We start from the raw sequence: 23,538 nt of genomic DNA, 5'->3' as shown, positions 1-23,538 counted from the left end.
GGAATGTTAGCCAGAAAGCTCCTCCATTTTGGTTTAATTGTGACCATTCAAGCAACTACAGTAATTTGGTTTTCAAAACTAAGAGAAGGTGTTTCTTTAGATTCTTGAGTCTCCTGTCCTAGGGACCCTTAGTAATGGCTGGCCAGGAGAGATGTGGATCACCTGACATTCCCTAAGTGCTATTCACTGATTACCCAACACTGGCCAGCTGCAAGCCAAAAGAAGAAAACATTCCAACCGCTTTGCCCACCCCCACTTTCTGCCCTGTAAGTACTTCGGCTTGGTCAATTCCATCAATTATGAATACACAATGGAACCCGCATAAGCTGCTTTGACAAAAGCAAGTGAAGGAGGGAAGGGTTTCTTTTGCCTCCCAGGTCTTCATCGAAAGGAAAGCCACGGTAAAAAGAGTGGGAGTCCAGCTGGACACACCGCATCTATAGTCAGGAGGCAGCAAGAACAAACAGGAAGTGGGGCTGGGCTACAACGCCTCAAGGCCTGCTCCCACAACCCATTTCCTCCAACAGAGGTGGAGACCATGTGTCCAAACACTTGAGCCTGTTGGCGAAATTTCACATTCAGATAACAACAGGGGCCTCAGGAAAATTCTGGACACTGACATTCAGGAGGGTAGTGTGTCCTGTCTTCTCGAGGAGATGACAAGACTCTCCAAGACTTCCCTCCATTGTCTGTTCTTTGAGTTGCTCCTGATTTGTGCCATTGCTATACTAAGCCTGTGATAAGCATAGCAATGTGCTGAGTTCTGGTTGTCTTTCTAGCAAACGATCAAACCTGAGAGGTTTATGGAGACTACTGGATTCGTAGCTAGTTGTCAGAAAAGTGATGAGCTCCTAAACCACAGCTGGTATGCGAAGTGGGGGAGCTTTGGTGAAGTGTGTGCTTAGCTTGTGATATGTATCCCAACCAAGTAGTTGATGTCAGAACTGCATTGCTCTGAGCCAGCAAACTCTGCACCCGACTGGGGAAATGCTATCTGCATCTATACGACATGGTCTACACAAACACAGACAGATGGATGTCTGTGTATATGCAGCTCATGTTAGCCACTCTGGCTAAGAGCAGCCTGGAAAGTCAAGGACAACCAAATAGAAACTTAGGGGAGGTGTTCCATCTGACTGTCCTGGTTAAAAAGCCCAGGGAACTTGGGGAAAGCTTCATCACTCTCTTTGAGTCTGACTAGAGAGACCTGACAGGTTGGTTATTTTCCTATTTCTTCTTTTAGTGTATACCAGTTGCACAAAGAGACAATTTTGCTGTGAAAACGTCATTTATGTGTGTGATGAACTTTGATCAGATTCATACCCATCTCTCAACATTCCCTGTTTTATCTCCCTTTAGCTCCCTTTTCTCCTCCCGGCGACCTCATTCATGCCCCCCCCCCCCAACTCCACCCATAGAATCCACAAGAGAGAAAACACCAAATATCTGTGAGCCCAATTCTGTCCTAATTTCACTCTGTTCCTGTGTGAAACCCCTACCAAAAGCACCATAGGGAAGGAAAGGGTTATGTGGCTTAGAACCCCAGGTTACAGGCCATCTTTGAAGGGAACTTAAAGCAGAAACTCAAGCAGCTAGTCACATCACATCCAAGAGCAGAGAGAAACAAATGTATCCACGCTGCCTGCTTGTTTTGTTTGTTATTCTGTCCTTTATTCAGGATACCTTACCTAAGGAATGGTGCTGCCCATGAAGGACTGCATCTTCTGACATCAGCAATCAAGACAATCCCCCAGAGATGAGCCCACAGGCCAACCTGATCTGGGCAATGCCTGAACTGAAGCCCTCTTCTCAGGCAATTTAGGTTGTGGCAAGTTGACAACTCAGAACCAACCTTCACAGATGCCATTTCTAGGCCACTGTGCCCTCGATCTTCCACAGCTATTCTGTCACAGGTGAGGGGTCGGGGCAGTGAAGGTGGTGCTCTTCGGGGCCATAGAGTGAAAGAGAGAAGTTCATTTTAATTAAACAAAGTAGAGCGAGTGGTGCAAGCTTAGCAATTGGATTAGTTTCCGTTGCCGTGTTAAAACACCTGACCAAAAGGAAAAAAATTTCTTTTAGTTCGCCGTTTCAGTCCACAGCTTCTTGATGCTACGATTTCTGAGACGAAATAGCATGGCAGAGAATACGTAGTGGAGCAAAGTTCCTCACTTCATGGCAGTCAGAAAAAAAAATGATAGAGAGTAGGAGGAGGGGCTAGGTACAAGATAGACCCTTCAAAATCATGCCCCCAGTGACCTGCTCCCCCCATCAAGACCCCAACCCCTCATTTTTACCTTCTTTAAATTTTAATTTATTAGTTTGTTTTTTGTTTGCTTGTTTTATATCCTGAGTGCAGTCTCCCCTCCCTCCTCTCCTCCCACTTCCTCCCCTCTTCTGCAGTTTACTCCACCCCTCTTCCATATTCAGTAAAAAAAGGGGTAGGTCTCCCATGGGCATCAACAAAGCTTGGTTTATCAAGCTGTGGTAAGATTAAGCACCTCCCCCTGAATTCAGGCTGGGCAAGGTAATTCAGCATGAGGAATAGGTTCCCAAGAGCCAGCCAAAGCACCAAGAATAACTAACCCTGCTCTCTGTTATGCCCGAATCCACAAAGTCCCCCAAAAACCAACAAGGAGACCAAGTCCCATACGTAAAAGCAAAGAGCCTTTATTTTATACAAATTTGCAAACTCGGTCTCTCCACGTGTCCAGCGTATTGGAATATTCTGAGAGCTCCGAGCTCAGAGTTGGGATTTTATAGTAGTAAAGGTGGCGGTGAGGGATTTCTAAGGTTCAGGACCCCTGATTGGCTGACATTTGTCTAGGGGTGTCCTGGTGAATGTGTGCCGGCAGGTGATCCTATCTACTACGGTTGGAACGTTAGGAATTTCCTTTGGACCGTCTGTTCTTGGGTGGTGCCTGGGTAATCTCAGTTTGTGGTCCTTCCTGCAACCAGGTAATTGCCTCAGGGTAAACTTCTGAGACTCAGGCCTCCACTAAACTTATGGCTGAATCCTACACTGGCAGGTGGTAACGGTTGGAAGAACTTCCTTTGGGTGGTCTGTTTCTATTAAGCTTATCAGCTTATCATGGCTGGCTCCTACACTCTCGTTGTCCATAAGAGGACCAAACTACACAACTGTCTCATATATGCAGAGGGCCTAGGTTGATCCCGTGCAGGTTCCCTGGTTGTGAGTTTCCCACCCACTCCTGTTTGGCTATGAACTCATCAGTGGGTTAACCTGAAGTTAGATCTCTTCCAATCTAATCATCTCTCAATAGCTCTACCAGTTGAGACCAAGTTTTCAGGATGCGAGCTTTGGGGGAAAAGAATACACTGCCTATACGACTAGCGACAGGTGTAAGGGAAGAGAAAGGAGTTATCCTTAGGACTCTAGTGGCAACGTTTAGCTATGGCAGGTGGTAGAAGAGGAGAAGCAGGCCTGGGGTGGAGTGAGTGATAAGCAGTCTGCAGGATGTGAGGGAGCCAATGAGGAGCTCCCTAAGGGACATGACCTTGGCAGCTGACCTAGAGCTCACAGAGCAAGGAAAGAGACAGACTCACCGCCATCAGCACACAGGCAGAGGTTTCCAACTTTGTATCTACAACTATTTGGAAGAGGCAGGATGGAAAAAAAGTGGAGCTCAGCGAGGTATCCACTTAGAACCCTGCAAGGAGCCTAGATGCAAATCAAATGAGAAGGCACAGAACAGTTCTTGAATCAATCGAAGAAGGCCGGAGCCCCTGCGCAGGAGATGAAGTCTGAAAAGTGATTTGTGGGTTTAGGTTGAGCATGCTCAGGCTGCAAAACTCCTAAATACACAGAAGGCAAGGTACTGCTCTCAGAGTGGGTGCTGGGTGAGCCACAATCCCTCCAGCATCTCGAGAACAAGTGCTTCTCAGAGACACAAACACATTTCATAGAACGCTGAAGACAAAAGCTCCACTTGGGCAATGAACTGCCCCTTATCATCATAAGCCTTTCATTCTTATTTTCAATTATGTGCATGTAGAACTTTAAGGGGGACAGAAAGAATGAAACACCACCTTCACACACTCATTAAACTGCTGTTGATCAACATTCTAAGCAGGTGAAGTTCACTTTAGGCATGTCACAAGTTCCTGTATTTGGAACTCCATTTTCTCAAACCACATAACACAGACTCTCACTGTATCTGCAACAATTACAGATGCCGCCTTATGCAGCCAGACCCACTGCTTAGCAGGCCAACCCAGTGAGGATAAGAGAAATATTTAATTCCTTTTTTTAGTCATAAAAGAGATGGGGGAGAGAGAGAAGGGAGAGAGAGAGGGAGAGGGAAAGGGAGAGAGAGGGAGAGAGAGGGGGGGAGGGAGGGAGGGAGAGAGAGGGGGGGGAGGGACTGGGAGGGAGGGAGGGAGGGAGGGAGGAGAGAGAGAGAGAGAGGAGAGAGAGAGGAGAGAGAGAGAGAACTTCATGGCTTTCCCTGCCCCTTATATCTATAACCCACTGCTGGATGAAGGGACACCATGATTTTAGATGACCCAGAGTTACTGAACATTTTTTTTACTAGAAAGGTGTCTAATTAACTGAAGACAGGGACAAGGAAAAAGATTTATCCAGAATGCCAGCAAAAGGAAAAGATATTAGGTTTAAAAATAAAGATCATAAAGATCTTGTCTCCGATAATAATTGTCTCAGCTCCCAGTTAGTGACCCTTTTATCCTTAGCTAAAGGAAAGCCCTGAGGCTTATATTAAGAACTACTCAGTTACTGGAGACCCAAGTTGTCTCTTGGGTGATCTCCAGTGGGACCATCCTAATGGTTGCTAGCATGTAGTCACAAACTTATGCTGCCTCCGTAAACACTGAAAGCATCATATTTTAGATAGGCGTAATCCGTTGATCTTAGGAGCCAAAAACTTCCCTGTCCTTTAAGCGACAGAAAAGAGACTAGAAAAGGTTAGGACTCCCAGTCCTGAACAAACATTTTCTTAAGGGACTAACAGGTCTGCATGCTGAGATGAGCAGCATCAGGCCCCAAGATGAAGGCAGCAAGGCAAGCAGCAGATCCAGTAAGAACACAGAGATGCCAAGCAGATCCAGTAAGAATGCAGAGATGCCAAGCAGATCCGGTAAGAACACAGAGATGCTAAGCAGATCCGGTAAGAATGCAGAGATGCCAAGCAGATCCGGTAAGAACACAGAGATGCTAAGCAGATCCGGTAAGAATGCAGAGATGCCAAGCAGATCCAGTAAAAAACACAGAGATGCTAAGCAGATCCGATAATAACGCAGAGATGTCAAGCAGATCCGGTGAGAACACAGAGCTGCCAAGTTTTCAACCATCCTGTCATCCAGTAGACATGTGTCTTAATGAGCATGCTGTCAATAAGAAAGCCATCTTGTCCCTGAAAGGTAACTTAAGCAGCCATTGTCATCATAACCCACAGCAAGCTGACACCTGTATCTAAGCTTGCGGGAGACTACCAACATATTGTTCAGCCATGTGACCACCAAACTTACTAATTTTTACAATCAGCTAAAAGCAAGGCTGAGGGGCATCTTTTGATGAATGATTGACGTGGGAAGGCTCAGCCCACTGTAGGCTATGTCACTCCTGGGCAAGTGGGCCTGGAAAGGAAGCCTCTAAGAATCCTTTTTCGGGAGAACGTCACCAACCTTCGACCAGTGGGTGAGGACTTCCGGTGGTATCTGAAGATGAAATGTGGCAACTGTGGTGAGATTTCAGAGAAGTGGCAATACATCTGACTGATGGGTAGTGTGGCGTTGAAAGGAGGCCGTGGCAGTGCCTCCACGGTCCAGAAGTGCAAACTGTGTGCGCGGGAACACTCCACTGAAATTCTGAGCAGCACCATCAAGTCTTTCAACGCTGAAGACAATGAGAAGTTCAAGACAAAAGTAGAGTCTGATTGTCAGTGTCGTGGCCTTGAGCAAATTGACTGCCAGCCCCAAGCCGGGTTTGCCTCTGAAGGTGTGGAGTCAGGGACAGTCTTCAACGACATCAATCTGTAAGAAAAGGATTGGACAGGCTATGACGAGAAGGCTCAGGAGTCTGTGGGGATCTTCAAGGTCACCCATCAGTTTGTGAAGTGCTGAATTGTGTTCCTACAAACTTTCCCGGAAGAACTGAGAGGAGAAAAGGGGCCCTGGAGGCTTCTCATCGCTGCTCTCCTAGCACCTGTACCAGTCCTCACAGTCTGCATGCTGGGGTTTGTCACGGTTCTGAGTTCCACCAATAAAGCCCCACTAGTGTGTGAAAGAAAAATAAAATCATTTCTCTGCTTCAGTTTCTGCCTCCAGGTTCCTGCCTTAGCTTCCCTCAATGATGCACTGTAAGCTATAGGATGAAAGAAACCCTTTCCTCCTCACGTTGCTTTTGGTCATGCTGTTTATCATAACAATAAAAAGCAAACTAGAGGAACCAGAGAGATGGCTCAGTGGTTAAGAACACTAAGATGGCTCGGCGGTTAAGAGCACTTAGTGCTCTTCCAGAGGACCTAGGTTCAATTCCCAGCACCCACATGGCAGCTCATAACTCTGTAACTCCCATTCTGGGGGACCCAACATCCATGGCAAAGCTCCAGCGCACATAAAATAAAAATAATTTTTAAAAGAAAAGGCTCCCCCAGGATTGCTTAAAATAAAAAGGAAACTAGAACGTACTGTGAATTGGTTTTTAGATTTTTAAATATTTTTTTAAAAACATAAAAGAATGACAATGTTATATGTAGTGAGGAGGTGAGCAGGCCTGCTTTTTGTCCCGCTCGGCTCCCGCACGGCTAGCTTTACACCCAAAATAACAACACACAAATTGTATTCATTTAAACATTGCCTGGCCCATTAGTTTCAGCCTCTTATTATCTAATTCTCACATCTTGCTTTAACCCATATTTAGTAATATGTGTAGCACCACGAGGTGGTGGCTTACCGTGAAAGATCCTAACCTGCGTCCATCTTGGAGAGGAAAGTCATGGCGACTGCTTCACTGCCTTTTACCCAGCATCCTGTTCTGTTTACTCTGCCTACCTAATTTTCTATCCTATCAAAGGGCCAAAGCAGTTTCTTTATTTAACCAATGAAATCAACACAAAACAAGACCCACCTACATCAGTTATACAACAAATTCATGCTCTCTCCCTCCAGATTCATGTGTTGCCCTGTGGTGGTCCAGATGAGAAATGTCCCCAATAGGATAGGTTAATATAACTAAACACTAACTTCGCAGTTGATGGCACTGTTTGGGGAGGTGGTGCAGCCTTGCTGTAGGAAACTGCATCCCTGGGAGCAGAGTTTGAGTGCTCATAGCCCCACCCCACTTCCAGTTTCTTCTGCTGCTTCGTGCTCCTGGTTAAAGATGTGATTTCTCAGCTGTCTGCTGCAATGCAGTTCCTGCCCAGTATTGTCAGGTCCAAAGTCTGGTGGTTAGACTAAAACCAGCCTTCTTAGGGAACTTGTGAAGCTGGTTCCCTTCTACCAAAAGGAGGCTTTTCCCCTATCTCTGGGGGAAAGGACAAATGCTATCTGTGGTGCCTATCAGCATACCAAAGTGCGTGCTGGCCTCCAGGTACCCTTAGTACCTGTTACACAGTCAGAGTCCTGTCTCTTTTCAGTCCCCACCCTCCCAGGACTTCCCCCAGCCCGCGAGCTTCCCTCCCTGAACTGCTCATTCTCCTTTAGCCCTGCCGCTTCACTCTGCTCACGCTTGGCTCTATCCTATACCTTCTCTTCGCCCTCTCTCTTGGTCCGTCCCTTCTCTCTTGGTCTGTCCCCTCTCTTTGGCCTGACTCTTTTCGTCTCCATCTCTTGCTCCCCCCTAACCCCTTTGCTCTGTTCATTTCTCTCCTGGCCAGGCCCAGTCTGATGGCCATGTTCAGCCGACTGCTTTCTTTCTCTGTCCTAGACTCTTCCAGATGCCTCTGGCAGTTCTCTCCCTCAGCCCTCATTGTATAATTATCACCATAATTGTATAAATTGATGGTGATGTCATCAATTTATACAATTATGAACTCTAATCCTCTGGAAACAGTAAGTCAAATAAAATCTTTCTTCTATAGGCTGCTTTTGGGGCATGGTGTTTTATTTCAGCAACAGAAAAAGCAACTTATACAAGCTCTAAGGCCAAATGTAACTATATTTGTAGAAAGGCTCTTTAAAGGGATAATTATAGTCAAGGATGCCATAAGGACAGCACTTTGATTAATGTGATTGGTGTTTGTGTAGAAAGAGATATCAGAGACATACATGGACAGTCAGCTGTCTGTTAAGGCAAGATACAAAGACCAAAGGGAAACCAGACCTGCCTATACCTGGATCTTGGATGTGTAGCCTCTAGAACTGTGGGCTATTGAATCCATCTATCTGTGGTATTTTACAATGGCAGCTTGAGGTAGTATACTTATTGACACGTAATTGAATATTATGTAACTTTCATATTCCAGAGTCCACTAATAAAATTTTATTAGAGCACAACCTCACCCATTTATTTACATTTTTGTCTGGTGTTGGTTTCCTTGTCAGAAAAATCAAGCAGTTGGTACAATGACTTGTATGATCTGCCAAGTCTGGAATATTTGCTACCTGGTCCTTTGCAGAGAATGTCTGGATTCCTCCTGGTATCTCACACACTTTGCCAATTTGCAGCATTTGGCATCCAGTGGTCCCTTCAAACTACTCCACCAGGTTCCAAGTCCAACTTCTCTGGGATTCAGCATTATAGAAAATGTCCTTTGCCCGATGGCCTGATAAGCAAATAAGACTATATCTTATCTTCCCCACACATTCAAAGCAGAGTACATTCTCACACCAGATGGCCCTGGAATTCCTGAAACTACACCCTGACCTATAAGTCACTGCCACACTTTGAACATAGATGTAGATGTCCTGGCTGGTCTTCTGTCAACTTGACACAAACTAGAGTCATCTGAAAGGAGGGAACCTCAATGAGAAAATGCCTTCATAGGATCTGGCTGTAATGCATTTTCTTAATTAGTTAGTGATCAGTGGGAGGGCCCTGCCCATTGTGGATAGGGCCACCCCTGGGCTGGTGGTTCTGGGTTCTACAAGAAATAACAAGCCACGGGGAGCAAGCCAGGAAGCACCACTCCTTCATGGCCTCTGCATGGCCTCCTGCCTCCAGGTTCCTGCAGCTGTCTGAGTTCCTGTCCTGACTTCCTTCCATGCTAAATAGCAATATGGAAGTGTAAGCCAAATAAACCCTTTCCTCCACAACTTGCTTTTTGGTTATGGTGTTCATTGCGGTGGTAGAAACGCTAAGAGAACAATCCTTTCCTGTGTTGGGGGCTGGTCAGCAATGGTTTCCTTTCTGCTAATGCTTGGGTGTTAATAATTACAAATGGACTGTTGATATTTCTTAAAGTATGTTTAAATGCTAATTTTAAAGGATACTTCTTAATATTATATCTTAAATACTATAAGACATGGTGATATTTTGCTTGTGCTTTAACAAATAAAGCTTGCCTGAAGATCAGAGTGTAGTGTATGGCCACACTAGTTAGCCATAGAGGCCAGGTAGTGGGTGCACACACCTTTAATCCCACCACTCAAGAGGCTGAAGGAGGAGGGCCATGAGTTCAACATCAGCCTTGGCTATACACCTATCACACCAGCACTTAGGAGGCTGAGGGAGGAGGGCCATGAGCTCAACATTGGCCTTGGCTATATAGTGAGACTTTGTATCAAAAAATTAAATTGCCAGGTATGGTGACCCATGCCTTTAATCTCAGCACTTGAGAGGCAGAAGCACGCAGATCTCTGAGTTCGAGGCCAGCCTGGTCTACAGAACAAGTTCTATGACATCTGGGGCTACACAGAGAAACCCTGTCTTGAAAACCAAAACAAAAAATTCAAGATTAATTTTTGAAAGCTGACAGAAAATAGCAGTATAGCATTTCATGGTGATACTGAGCAGGTTAGACAATGAAGCTAGTCCTCAGACCAGTCTGAGGTTGTGCCAGAGCCCAGGGAACAATCTTCCTGGCCCTCCCTTGTTTGGACATCAGGGAGCTAACCACATTTTCCCATTTCTCGGGAAAGTTCCTGAGAACGGTGAACAGTCCCAGGTGCTCTGAGACTACTAATTATTCAGCTTGCCAAACTGAAGGGTGAGGTCCTCACTGAGGGGATACCAACAGGATAAACAAGGATGCAAATCCAGTCATTTTTTTTTCTCACATGCCCCGAGTACTCACTCCCTCTTTCCTTTCCAATGAACTTTTATTTCTATCACCTGCTCTTTTCTGTAGGTTTCCATTTTAAGGGCATTCCTGTTCAACTAATTCCTCAAAACAGTCATCAGTAGTTCCCAAGTGCCATTCTTACCACTTTATCTTGAGAAACACAGTGTGCTAAACACGGGAAAAAATACACAAAATAGCTAAGTTTTATATAACGGAAGATAGTTGCTTCTCCTGGATGGGCTATTAGATTCACTGTGCAGAGTAATAGGTAGCAAGAAAACAGGGAAGGGGGTTGAAATTTTGCATATTCAATCTAGAATTCCTCTGTCCCTGAAAGATACATTCCCAAGAATCTCAGTGGATGCTCAAAATCACAGATATTGGGGCCAATGAGATGGCTGGGTAAGTAAGGATGCTTGCCACCGAGTCTGACAACCTGAGTTCAACTCCCCGATCCCAAATGGTGAAAGGAGAGAACTGGCCCCCAAGTGGTCCTCTGACCTCCACACATGTGCTGTGGAACACACACACGTGCATACACACTCACACTCACAAGTTTTTTTTTGTTTGCTTGTTTTTGAAACAGGGTCTATACATCCTTGGGTGTCCTGGAGCTCACTATGTAGGTCAGGCTTGTCAGCCTCAAAATTGCAGAGATCCGCCAGCCTCCACCTCCTGAGAGCTGGGATTTAAGGTGTGTGCCGCCACTCCAAGTTTCAGAATTTTTTATGTTAAATAGAAAGCAAGCATAGATGCGACCAAACCCAACAAAACCCTGTTTTTCTTTGCATATCAGTAATTGAGTTTAATCTGTAAACTAGGCCCAGTAAGAAATTAATAAAAATAACCATAACAATATAATACAATAAAACAAGTGAATGCGATCTTTCTAAAATGTTACTTGCCAAACTATGCCAGCCACACAACTGATCTGATAAAATCTGATACCCCAGCTCCTAAGTGGTTAAAGTGACCACTGCAGAGTGGTAGTCTACACAACACCATGATGGCAGAGGGAACATCGCCACCCAGGCAGCATAAGCAGAGTGAGGAAAGAGTCCACCACACTATTCAGAATGATGGATAGCTTAAAACTCACCAATTGTTTATTTCTAAAAAATTTCTACTTAATCTGTTCAGACTACAGTTACACATAGGTAACTGTACACATAGGTGGGAGAAGAAGCCACAGTTCAGGTTGGGCTGCTTCATATAGAGAGCACATAAGAGCTGTCCTGGAGGCTGTCACTCTGACTTTCTTCAGCTCAGCCCAGACGCAGTTATGAGTTACATCTGTGTCAAACAGTGGTTCTCAATCTTCCTAATGCTGCAGACCTTTTATACAGTTTCTCACGTTGTGGTGATCCCAACCGTAAAATTATTTTCATTGCTACTTCGTAACTGTAATTTTGCTAGTTATGAATCATAATATTTGTTTTCTGGTGTTCTTAGGTAACCCCTGTCAAAGGGTTGACCCCCCTCCCCAAGGGGGTTGCAACCCACAGGTTGAGAAACACTGGTGTAAAAGATTATTTAATGACAAAGATAAGAGTTGGATATACCAACTGACAGGGAAGCCAATGAAATTCCCATCCCTAGGGTGCTCAGCATGGCCATCTCCTTCCTGTTTCCAAACCAAGGACTTATTGAAAGCAGCGCCCTTATAAGCACAGTCACGAATTAACCAGAGCCATCCCTCGGCGAGAAAGCCAGGCATTGCATGCAGCAGAAATGTCAATCACAACTTTCAAGATGTCTCTCCCTAAACTTCCAAATCACTCATTTAAACAGATTCAAACTAGTAAATCTACAAACCAAATTCAACCTGCAAATATGGGCTTGGCTGCTCCGTGTGCAGTGTGTGCATGCTGGTGAATGTGCCTATCTGTGTATCTATGCATGTGTATGTGCACGCAGGTGCATCTTCATGTGAAAGCCGGACAGTGACACGGTCTTCCTCAACCATGCTCCACATTTTGAGAAAGGGTACCTCACTGATTCTGGAACTTGACAATTTGAACTGCCTGGCCAGCCAGCTCCAGGGATTCAGCTCTGCCTCCTCAGCACTGGGTATGCTACTGTGCCTGCCACCTATAATGGACGCTGGGGATGAGACTCAGGGCTGCACGTAGGCACAGCAAGCACTTGGCTTGTCTTTTCCCAGCCTTACTATCTTGAGTATTTGTGTAGGCACTTTACTAAAGCCGCATAGTCCCCAACTACATTCTAAGTATTTGTCCTTGTACCCACAGGTAAGTGTTCTTACCCTGCGTCAAGGAAACTTCTAGATGAAAATCATTACAGAAAACCACAACCAATCAGAAGTAGAGTGGTGGCGCCAGTTCCAAATGATATGTCTACAACACAACTCCAACTTCTAAGGGTCAGAGATTACTGTGGAACGGGGAGGGAAGACTGTAAAGGCAAGAGGGTCAGGGGGTTTGCTATGAGATCATCGCTTAGAAATGCCAGAAACTACATCTTTGAAAGCTTACCACCGTGGGTGCCTAAGCATGACCTACACCAGGATGACACCAGTGGCCATGCAAATATGGAAGAGAGAAAGCTCATAGGGTTTAACCCTACACAAAGAACTATGAGCACCTAAGGAATGCTGAGATTGGGAAAAATAGCGGGAAGAACACACCAACTGGTTAACCAGTACCAAATGTGTAGAAGTTAGCTTAATTTGGGAAATAATTAGGCTAGCTAAAAGACGATTATCTGGGCCATGCGCCTGTTTTTCTCCCTGTCCCAGAAAGCCACACCCTAACTTGGTCCCACCTCTTAAAGATAATTGGTTAACAAGGCTTCCCCATGACAAATGGTTAACCCTGAAAACATATATACACAGCATTATATAGACTTAGCAGGTTGTATTTATGTATTTAGGAACACACACACGTATACACACACACACACACACAATAACAATTAAAGAAAAAGAGGCCATGAATGTGAAAGTGCGGGGGCAGGGGCAGGGTACATGGAAGGGTCTGGAAGCATAAGAGGGAAGGGAAAATGATGCAACTGTAATCTCAAAAAAAATTTTAGAATGTTTTTATTTAGTTGGCAACAGGTTGGAAGATTTCACAGAAATATCTGGATTTTCCTGGTTCTCTAAAAGAAAATAGGAAATTTAACACAAGTCAACAGTCAGCTGTAGCTAATAACCTTTAGACAGTTTGTGTGCTTGGTCTGTTGACCCAGCCACTACCTCCCACCCTACCAGCTTTACTCTCTTAGGTTAGCTGCCCATCATTGTCTCAGCTGAACAACCCTCTCACAGGTTCACTGCTAAGGCAGCATGGCACCCATGTTCTAGTTGAAAAAATCCCTGGGTCCCATGATACATGTTTATCCAAGTCATTCTTTCCAAGGGAGCACTCCTGATAGCTCAGAAACTTTTCTTCCTGTTGGGTGTTCCTGGCCACAGATTCCAGCCTGTGGTTCTCCTTTACTGGTACAATCTGTCTGGTCCTAGGCTCTCTTCCATCTTGGCGAAGAGACCTATCAAGTAGAGACTTTCAGTAGGCTTTTCCACATCACAGCCAAACTGACAGTAAATATGACTTCATTCTCCATTAAAAGTCCTGAAGTGGCCACGTTCCTTCAACTTATCCCAGGTGGTGGTTCTGTAGTCTCTTCCAAGTGAGATCACAGAATCCATGAAACATAGCAGAGCTCTGAGGCCAACCTGGCCAACAGTCTTCACTCTGCTTCTACATGCCTGGCCTCACTGCCTCCGCTTTGATCTTGACTTGGCATGTCTAAACCCAGACGACGCAGAGACCTCACAAAGAAGTGAGGAAGCTTGCAGGCCAGGAGGAGTTCCTCTCTTCTGGCTCCCAGAGCAGGCAGGATGAGCTGCCTGGCATGCAGGTGAAGGGGGATGTAGCGGGCCTTTGTCTGCTGCAGTCCCAGCTTCTTCAGTAAGCCAGCAGAAAGCTTCTACACAGAGCAAAGACAAAACTCTAAGGGCATGGCCAGTGACCTGTAACTAGAGACCACAGTAACCTCTGCAAGTTACAACCTATAACCCAGTAATGCCTAACCTGCTCCAGGGATATGTCTAGGAAGGACTTAGAACCTAGGTAAGAAAAATACAACCGTATCAGAGAAACTCTTACTGGAACATTTTCTGGCCTTTTAAGAGAATGGATGCCACAATCAGCTAATGAAAAAGACTCTCCGTGGTTCTTTAGAATAGCTGAAAGGCAGCTTTTATCTTATCACAGTCTCCCAACACTATTGGAAAGTAAACAAATGAACCATTAAGGCTCTGACAGCACGTCCTGCGCTCTGTAAAGACAGCAACTACTCTGATACCTCTAAAAGTTAGAAGTATGTTCCCGTGTCTGGTGACAATACTTTGTCATGACCTACTTCAGGGTTTTAATAAAAAAAAAAAATAGTAAGTTTACCAAAACATCTTTTTTTAAATCTTCTTCAACAATATAATTTCAGAAGCACCCCAAATCACATATATTGCTATTGTTAAGACATTTAAACGTCACATTTCTCCTTGAGAACCCTCCCTTGCTCTAGGGGATGTCTTCTTGAATGTGTTTCTCCCTGTCTCTTGATGTCCATATTTGTATCTGTAATAAAACCATTTATTAGTAAACTCCACTGTTACTTCGAAACAAATGGAAGAAAGAAGTCCTTGTTAGGCTAGGCAGTGGTGGCACACGCCTTTAATCCCAGCACTGAGGAGGTGGAAGTAGGTGGATCCCTGTGAGTTCAAGGCCAGTCTGACCTACAAAAGGGTTTCCAGGCCCTACACAATGAGACCCTGTCTCAAAATGACCAAGGGGACTCCCAGCATTGACACATTGACAGCAAGGCCATTCATTTGTTTATTATCTCAATAAATATTATCTACAAAACACAAAACACGGGGTGGGAGGAGGGGTGGTGGTGAAGCGGTCTCTCACTTACCTGTTAAATGCACACAGAGTTAAACCAATGCTGGTTTCAAAGTGTGCCTCCACAGGGTTGGGCTTTTGAATACTCAGTTTTTGATCCATAGTTGGTGGTGCTATTTGGGGAAGTTTAGGTGGTGCTAGGGAAAGTGTGTCACTGAGGGCAGGCTTTGTGCTTACATTTGAGGTAAGAGCTCTTGGCACCCAGTTCCTGCTGCCATGCTTCCCCACCATGGTGGGTTCTTATCCCTCTGCAACAATAGCTAAAATAAACTCTTTCATATATATGTAAGTTGACCAAGGGTCATGCTGTTTTATTACAGAAAACTAATACATCCAGTCTTACCTGAGGGACCAACCTATTCCAGTCTGAGTACTTATGATCACCAAGGATCGGGCAATCCAACCCAAAAGACAGGTGAACCCGAAGCTGATGTTTTATTCCTAAGAGAAAAAGGAAAGAAATATGTATGAGGAGCCATAGAAACGATGCCATGCTGACATCTGCTTCAAGACATTCTAAATTAAAGCAGAGTAAACCGGCAGCACCACATGCAAAAAGGAGTAATGGAGGGAACTACAGCTACGCAGTACAACCGGCTGGGGAAATGAGCACACCTACTCTGGACAGCCACCACCATGACCTTTATGTCTGTGACTACCCTAACTTCTTATAATTTTACTATATGGTGGTAAATTGTTATTTTGTACATTTCTTTCTTTTTTTTCTCTTTTGCAGTATTAGGGATTGAACTAAGGGTCTCGTGGAGGCTAGGCAAGTACTCTACTACTAAGCTAAATACCCAGCCCCACTTTTCTTTTTCGGGAGGGTGTTTTCGAGACAGGGTTTCTTTGTGTAGTTCGGGCTGTCTGGAACTAGCTCTTGTAGACCAGGCTAGCCTTGGAATCACAGAGGTCAGCTTGCTACTGTCTCCCAAATGCTAGGATTAAAGGCGTATGCCACCATTGTCTGGCCTCCCACATTTCTTAATTCTCTCTCTCTCTCTCTCTCTCTCTCTCTCTCTCTCTCTCTATATATATATATATATATATATATATATATATATATATATATTTTTTTTTCTCCTCACTTGAGCCACTTTAAAGGCACAGTTCAGAAGCATCAGTTACGCTGTTCTGCAACCATCAACACTGCCCTTCTAGAAATTTCCTATTCTTCCAATCTAAAACCCACCAACTAAAACAATGGCTGACCATTCCTCCCCTCTGGTTCCCCTCACCACTAGTTTTTGGCAAGGATCATTCTATTTCCTCTATGAATCTGACTACTCTAAGTACATCATGTGAGATAAATCATACAGAATCTACCCTTTATATGTAGCTTACTTCACTTAACATAATGTTTTCAAGGTTCATCCATGTAGCACATGTCAGAATCCCATCATTCTTCTAAGGCTAAAAATAACATTGTTTGTGCATATACCCATCCCATGTCACTTCTCTATTCATCGATCCAGGGTTACTGCTATGAACACAGGATGCAATGTCTGCCTTTAGTTTTAGTTTTTGTTTTTTTGTTTTTAACTAAAGAATAGAATTGCTGGATGAAATGGTATTTTTTTTTTTTTGAAGAAATGCTTTGTATGTTTTTCAATAAAGCCATTTAAACTATGTTCTCCTCACTTGGGAGGCTGAGACAGGAGGCTCACAAGTTCCAGACAGTGTAGGATGCATAGTGTATCATTTCATCTATTCTACTCCCCACAATCATCCCCACAGGGACCCTAGTTTCAGATCTGCATCAGAAACACAGAGTCACACACATCAGCTGTACCTTCAGCCTATACACAATGTCAGTGGCTCAGAATAAGAGGAGAATCCAGCACAAGGCCCTGGGCAGAGCACGGTGGAAGGGGGCATCCTCACCAGTAACAGGCTGCAGCTCCACGAGGGCGGAAGAGGGGGTGCTGCATAGCACCTGGTACTGAGTGACAGCAACATGGGCGTCCCGGTTAGCCCGCACCTTTACCATTTTCTCATTGTCCATACGGTAACTCGGGGCCAGCGTCATCTGCAGCCAGAGAAATCAAGATTGATTCCTAAGAAACGACAGAAACCCATGCCTCAGGGAGGCAGCTCCCCTACCTTGTGGTGTTGCTGCTGGCCTTGCACTTTCTTCTCCACAATCGGGATATCTATGATTCCTGCTGAGGGCAAGGGGGTACGCACAGTGATGGCCCTGGGGGTGACACACAGATTGCTGCCTGAGTCACAAAAATGAGAGAGGGACTGCTGGTAGTTAGACACTTAAGACCTCACAATGGACCATCTTTACTACTATTTTTGTAACTTCTTTTTTATGTGAAAGAGATCTAAACTGGGTCACTGAATGATGGCTGTGGTTTCATGACTTCTTTGACTAACGAGTAAATAGGGACAGTCCTGGGAGTTTCTACCATATCCACTCCGTCACATTCTTTCACCTAGTATGTGATTAGAACCCACTACTAATTATTTATTTTGTTAACTTTCATTGATTCTTTGTGGTTTCACATCATGCATCTCAATCCCATCCATCTCCCCAACCCCCCATCTGCCCTCCACCCTTGCAACCTCCCCCCCAAATGACTATTTATAATCAAGCAAAAGAGAAATGGGATACAAAATCTTATTTCTTCAATTCTCCTTTAATTGTACATATCGATGCAAGATCATTTAATTTTTTTCTCAAAGTATTCTACAATCAATATGCACAACTTTAGCTAAGTATCCAGCTCTCGGGCTAGGTGCTACGTCATGAAAATCATATGGAAGCGCCCCCAACTATTCCAGTACCTCTTAAATCTGATTGCATATTCTAGTTACTTATGGAACTTGCTATACTATGAGGACCAAACTTGGGGCTTCAGGCATATTAGATGCCCTAGCTCTATCACTAAGCTTTTGAAAACTTTAAAAAATACAGATGCCAAATCCATAGCTACTAGATATGAATGAGAACCATTGTGTATGGGTCAGAGATAAATAGATTCTCAAAAGAAAAAAAACTACTTTTATTTCGGTATGCTGCATCTGTCATGTGAGTGCAGGTACCCACAGAGGCCTGAGACAGATCCCCTTAAGCTCGAGTTACAAGTGGTTGTGAGTTGCCTGTTGTGGGTACTGGGATCCAAACTCAGATGTCCGAAAGTAGCAAGTGGTCTTAATCCTGAGCCACCTCTACAAGTCCCACACCAGTTTTTTGTTTGTTTTTATTTTGTTTTGGTTTGGTTTAATTTTTGAGACAGGGTTTCTTTCTGTCCTGGGACTTGCTCTGTAGAACAGGCTGACCTCGAAGTCACAGAGATCTGCCTGCCTCTACCTCCCTAGTGCTGGGATTAAAGGTGTGTGCTGCCACCACCCACCTCCCATATCTAATTTTTAAAGGGCCCCCTTGATCACAAAGTTAATGCACAATTTCTAAAACAAAAAAGGACTATATATCCAAAACACAGAATGAAATTTATAAATCAAATTTAAATCATAACCCAATAGGAAAATAGCCTAGAAAAAAAAATTCTATTCTCAGAAACGGAAATTCAAACAGAAATTAACACAAAACCACTATCTGGGTGGCTTTTTAAAATATTTTGAGGTGCGTGTACTCACCACTGGTGAGAGTGGAAACTGACATAACTATTTAGGACAGCAGTTTAATACTATCAAATTTTTACACGAGGCCTGAGGCTAAGAGCAGTGACTGGGCTTCAAGAGGATGTATACTCAACTCCTCCTTGCACCCACATGGCGGCTAACAACCATCTGCCATTCCAGTTCCAGAGGACCCAGTGCCCTTCTCTGGCCTCCACAGGCACTGCATGACCATGGTGCACAAACCAAAATCCCCACATACACACGAAATAAAGATAAATTCCAAAAAAATGATAAAACATTTGAAGCACGCATATCATTCAAATCTGCAATCCTATTTTTAAAGGGATATATCCTAAAAACACTGCTACGAAACAGGATGTGGTGATGTACACCTATGATCCCAGCAGGAGGATGATCAGTTCAAGGTTAGCCTGGGCTACTTGAGACCCTGTCTCAAGAAAGAAACCAGTGGCCACTGAGATGGCACAGCCGATAAAGATACTGCTAACCCTGACAATCTCAATTTGACCTCTGGTACTCACATGATGGAAGGAGAGAACTGACTCCAAGTTGTCCTGATTTCCACACATGCGCAGTGGTAAGCATGTGGCCAAATGCATACCCAAACACACAGAAACACAAATAAATAAATGTTTAAAAAAACAGCATTGGGTATAGTGGTGCAGGTCTTTCTACCCAGCATTTGGGAAGCAGAAGTAGATAGATAGATAGATAGATAGATAGATAGATAGACAGACAGACAGACAGATAGATGAATGATAGGTAGGTAGATCAATAGATGAATGATAGGTAAATAGGTAGGGGGAGAGAGAGAGAGAGAGAGAGAGAGAGAGAGAGAGAGAGAGAGAGAGAGAGAGAGAGAGAGAGAGAGAGAGAGAGATGAGAGTTCAAAGCCATCCTGGTTTATGTAGCAAGTTCCAGGCCAGCCAAAGGTACAAAGCAAAACTTCATTTCAACACCAGCCAAACAAAAAGGGTTGATGAGATAGCTCAGCTGGTTGCACATGCATGATAATGAGCTTGGAGCTTTAGCAGACATGCTAAGCCCAGTACAGCAGTGCACATCTGTAATCCCAGGGCTCGAGGGGGCAGAGCCAGGCACAGCCTGGAAGCTAACTTTTCAGCTAGTCTAGCCAATCAGTGAATTCCAGGTTCAGAGGGATACCCTAGCTCAATAAAATAAAATAAGGAGTGATAGAGAATGAAGTCTGATGTCCTACTTGACTTCCACATGTATACATGAGTGTGCATGCACACACAGTCATACACACATGCACATAGACACGGACTATTTTATCACTCAATATTCTCAGTAAGCTATTTCATAGACTCTTTATATCCTCATGAGTCCTAGTACAATGCCTTCTATTGATAGTCCCTGTAGTATAGCAGACAGCTAAAAGAGATGCCCTCATTTATTCCACTAACAGGCCCATACCAGTACTTCTTCTCCACCTGGCGGGCTCTAAACAACTCCTGGACTTGATGTGCCATATCCTGCTCCCAAGCCAGCACCATTACACCGGTGGTTTCTTTGTCCAGACGGTGGCACAGATGCAAAGGCTCTGCCTTGTGGCCACGAAGCATCTTTGCCAGGATGGGCAGTACATCATTGATGCAGAGCTGGACTCCAGGGCCACCTAGGAAGGAAAGAGCCAGAGGAACTCTTCTTGAGAGACCAATCCTTACTGAGTAAGCTGTCCCCGTTTTCTACATTCGTGCTATGAAAAAAACATGGCAGGGATTACTGACAATAATAGGCCTAGAGATCTCGCTAGCTATAAAATGAACACAAGGTCCCCAGTTGAGACTACTCAGTCAGAACTCATATTTTAACAAGCATCCCAAGGACTCAAAAGTAACTGAAGTCTGGACAAAACTGTGGCTTTCTCTTCTGGTTTCTTGGGACTGGGAAGCTATACTGAGCCATTATAGAAGAAAGGTTAAGCTGAGGGGCTCTGAGAACAGATATTCCTAGATTTTACTCTTTGTACTCTTCATTAGACCAAAGATAGGTCACTATCTTTCCAACTCTGCTTTGTTATCTAAAAATACCTTAAAAAAATTAACACCAACAACCAAAAACCTCATCAGAGAATAGTAAGGAAAAAACCTGTTACGAAATCAAGAGGGGGAAAAAAATCACAGAATGCATTTGGCAATGCCTATTTTAATTTCTCTGTACTGCCACCAAAGGAGTTATTTATTTCAACCAAAATATTTTTAGCTAAAATATTAATTTTCCCTCTGTAAGTCTTTGATATTCCCTATTTTTCTTTTTTTCAGTTCTGTCTCCCTTCAGCTGTCCCTCATCACGACATTCAACAGACTCAGGACATCCATTAAGTTCCTGACACTTTGGGGTTTCATGTTAGGTATAGTCCTAAACACAAACACATCCCCCCTTTTATATTATTTCCTCTTTCCCAGTTTTGTTTGTTCTTGTTTCTCTAGCGCTCTCATTTTGAAATGAGGTTTTGCAGTTGCTGAGACTGGTCTGAACACCTGATCCTCCTGCCTCAGACTCTCCTAGACCTGGGATGACAGTTGCACACTGGCACCCAGTTCTTCTCCCTCTCCCCCGTTTTGATAGAAAATAACCATTAGACTGTCAGCGCACGGCTCTTTGTATCTCTCGGCAACAATCTGTGTGGGAGGCTGCATACAGCCCACAGTCAGAATTCAGCGTTTGTATTTCTCTGCAATAATCCCTGTGGGAGGCATACAAGCCCACTGTCAAATATGTGGAAGTGGGGACTAGGCACTGGTTTGTGTTACCACTAGTCATATACACGGGATAATACTGTACAAAGGTTTAATTAACTTGAATTAAAGAATGCCTCACATGTAAGGAAGGCTTCAGAGGTACTGTTAGCTGTAGAAGGAAGTAGCAGCAGGTTCCTTTCCCTTGCCCACGTGGTTCTTACCGTGGACAGGGAGACCATAGGGTTTATTAATGACCACAATGTCCTTGTCCTGGTGGAGAATTCCTCGGCTCAGTTCCTTAGCAAGCACATTGGGGTGAACTCGCTGTAGCTGCTGCGTGAATCGCACGAGTTCCTGCACCCTCCGCTGAACAAGGTTTGTACAGCCCTAAGGAGAGAGAAGGGCGGCAAAAGCTTAATGAGGAAGCGAAACCCTAGGGGTGGCCTAAATGAGATTTAAGTGAAAATTCGTGCGGGGAATGGCTGTGTTATAGAATTAGACTCATGCCTTCCTTTGGGACCAAATATCAGTATCTATCTCACCTACATACCCACGCGGTGCTTGGGTCAGAGCCTGGCAGTAGCAAAAGTGCCCACAAAGACACTGTGCAAGCACTGTCCTTTTTTCTCAGCGGGATTCCGACTATCACACTGTATATCCCCAACACTGATTTACCGGCAGGTATAGAACCTGCCTACCGCACCCCAAACCTGGGAAATCCTGAGAGCATTGCCTCTTGGGAGTTGTGGTCTTCCCAGGCTCACCGGCATTTTCTTCGTCTTTTGCTCTTGTTTCTGGGCTCGGAGCTTCTCCGCCAATCTCTGAGCATTCAGGGGCCTAGAGGTAGAAGCGCTGGAACAAAACGGCTTGGATCCGGGAGTGAACGGTCTCCCGGGACGCGACGTCCCACTCAAAACCCGGAGACCAGGCGTACCCAACCTGGGCGCCGCCATCTTGCCGAGGGCGGGGTCAGACCGCACCGCACGAAGGAGAACGCCCGGAGGGGGTGGGGTGGGGGCGGGCTCTGCTCGTCACGTGGGTGCCCAGCCTGCGGGTCACGTGGGCAGTGCGCGCTCAGTGCGGCTGCGCCGGCCGGTAGCTGCAGCTGTAGCGGTGGCGTTTGGAGCGGACGCGGTGAGTGTGTGGGGAAGCCGGGCTGGGGCTGGGAAATGCCGGTGTCTCAACGGTTTCCGCGCGGCCCGGATCTCCGTTCTTGGAGAGCACTGCCCTGGGAACCGAGTCTCGCCTGGGGACGCGATCCCACTCAAAACCACTTCCCCCGCCCCCGCACCCTTTAGAAGCGAAGCCGGGGAGACGCTGGCTCCTCAGCCTTCATCCGCACCTGTCTCGTCCCTCTTAGCAACCAGGTCCTCGGCGGGTCCTCGGAGGGACATGTCTTGTCCCCTTTCATGTTCTTGCCGTTCGCCCTCCGGAGATCCCCGGATCTCTCATATTCCATCCTCTCACTTTGCGACTGCCAGCCCCTTTGTTTCGCGTTGTTTGTAACCAGTCCCTTCTCCCGAGGATGACGGTTCTTTTCCTTGATCCAGGACCCCTACCCCATATGACCTACCTCGAGAGTACCATGGGTTTCTTCTGACCTTCCTCGGGAGTTCGCTTCTTGGGTTCTGCTGTCCCTTCTCCAGTCTTCCCAAAGAAAGGGCAGAAAGTGCAGAGCCCAGACCTTTCACTTTTGCCTCCTTTAGTCTTTCCTTCCACAGCTTGAAACTGCCCAGCCCTCTCTCCCTTTCCTACAAGGGACTCCCATGTCTGAACTGCAAACCACTGCTTGCCTATCACCAAAGGGCAGCTGGAAGTATGAGCAGCTATTTGGAATGGTGATTTCGAAAACACTTGGGTTGCGCATGCCATTTGCTGGGGAAGCTGATGCTAAAAGGATGTCATGAGAACTAGTGACTTTTATCTGACGATAGAGTGATTGCGTTTCAATTGGAGAATAAGTAATTGAATTGGGCTTGGGTCCTTCTCCCTCCAAAACAGGGTTAGCAAAGGGAGACCGCAGTTCATGTGAAGCAGTTGAGCAGGTGGATATCTTACAGAATACTAAAAGTTGAGGAGTTTAAACTTAATGTG

General features: G+C 45.1%; 2 protein-coding genes and 1 pseudogene across 7 annotated transcripts in view; 2 read left to right on the top strand and 1 right to left on the bottom strand.

The window, feature by feature from the left end:
- Positions 1–5,345: 5,345 nt before the first annotated feature.
- LOC119809309 lies at positions 5,346–6,099 on the top strand (annotated as a pseudogene).
- A 7,144-nt stretch (positions 6,100–13,243) lies between these two features.
- Rpusd4 (RNA pseudouridine synthase D4) lies at positions 13,244–22,413 on the bottom strand. The gene is made up of 7 exons (XM_038324296.2): positions 22,209–22,413; positions 21,666–21,831; positions 20,177–20,378; positions 17,231–17,324; positions 17,012–17,156; positions 15,471–15,568; positions 13,244–14,150 (listed from the first exon to the last, which is right to left on the bottom strand). Exons 1-7 carry the CDS (start codon positions 22,395–22,397, stop codon positions 13,911–13,913), a joined length of 1,134 nt encoding a protein of 377 aa, XP_038180224.1. The 5' UTR covers positions 22,398–22,413; the 3' UTR covers positions 13,244–13,910.
- Positions 22,414–22,493: 80 nt separating this feature from the next.
- Positions 22,494–23,538, top strand: part of Fam118b (family with sequence similarity 118 member B) — a 44,425-nt gene continuing 43,380 nt past the window's right edge. For 5 of the 6 annotated variants that reach the window (XM_038323031.1, XM_038323033.1, XM_038323030.1 and 2 more), the window contains exon 1: positions 22,494–22,578. The gene's annotated coding sequence lies outside the window, so the exon portion shown is untranslated. The remainder of the gene's footprint in view (positions 22,579–23,538) is intronic. The other variant, XM_038323028.1, reaches the window with a different exon arrangement.

This window comes from Arvicola amphibius, chromosome 3 (genome assembly GCF_903992535.2).
Source record: "Arvicola amphibius chromosome 3, mArvAmp1.2, whole genome shotgun sequence".
Lineage (NCBI taxonomy): Eukaryota > Metazoa > Chordata > Mammalia > Rodentia > Cricetidae > Arvicola > Arvicola amphibius.
This window is presented reverse-complemented; position numbering and strand designations above follow the sequence as displayed.

Bases quoted from the DNA above. Each gene is read 5' to 3' on its own strand.
- Rpusd4 (XM_038324296.2), bottom strand. From the start codon at position 22,397: ATGGCGGCGCCCAGGTTGGGTACGCCTGGTCTCCGGGTTTTGAGTGGG. The intron at 17,325-20,176 runs GTATGGGCCTGT...TGTCACCCCCAG, and splicing joins CAGGTGGAGAAGAAGTACTG to GGCCATCACTGTGCGTACCC. The intron at 14,151-15,470 runs GTAAGACTGGAT...TGCTCTGTGTAG, and splicing joins GGAATAGGTTGGTCCCTCAG to AAGCTTTCTGCTGGCTTACT.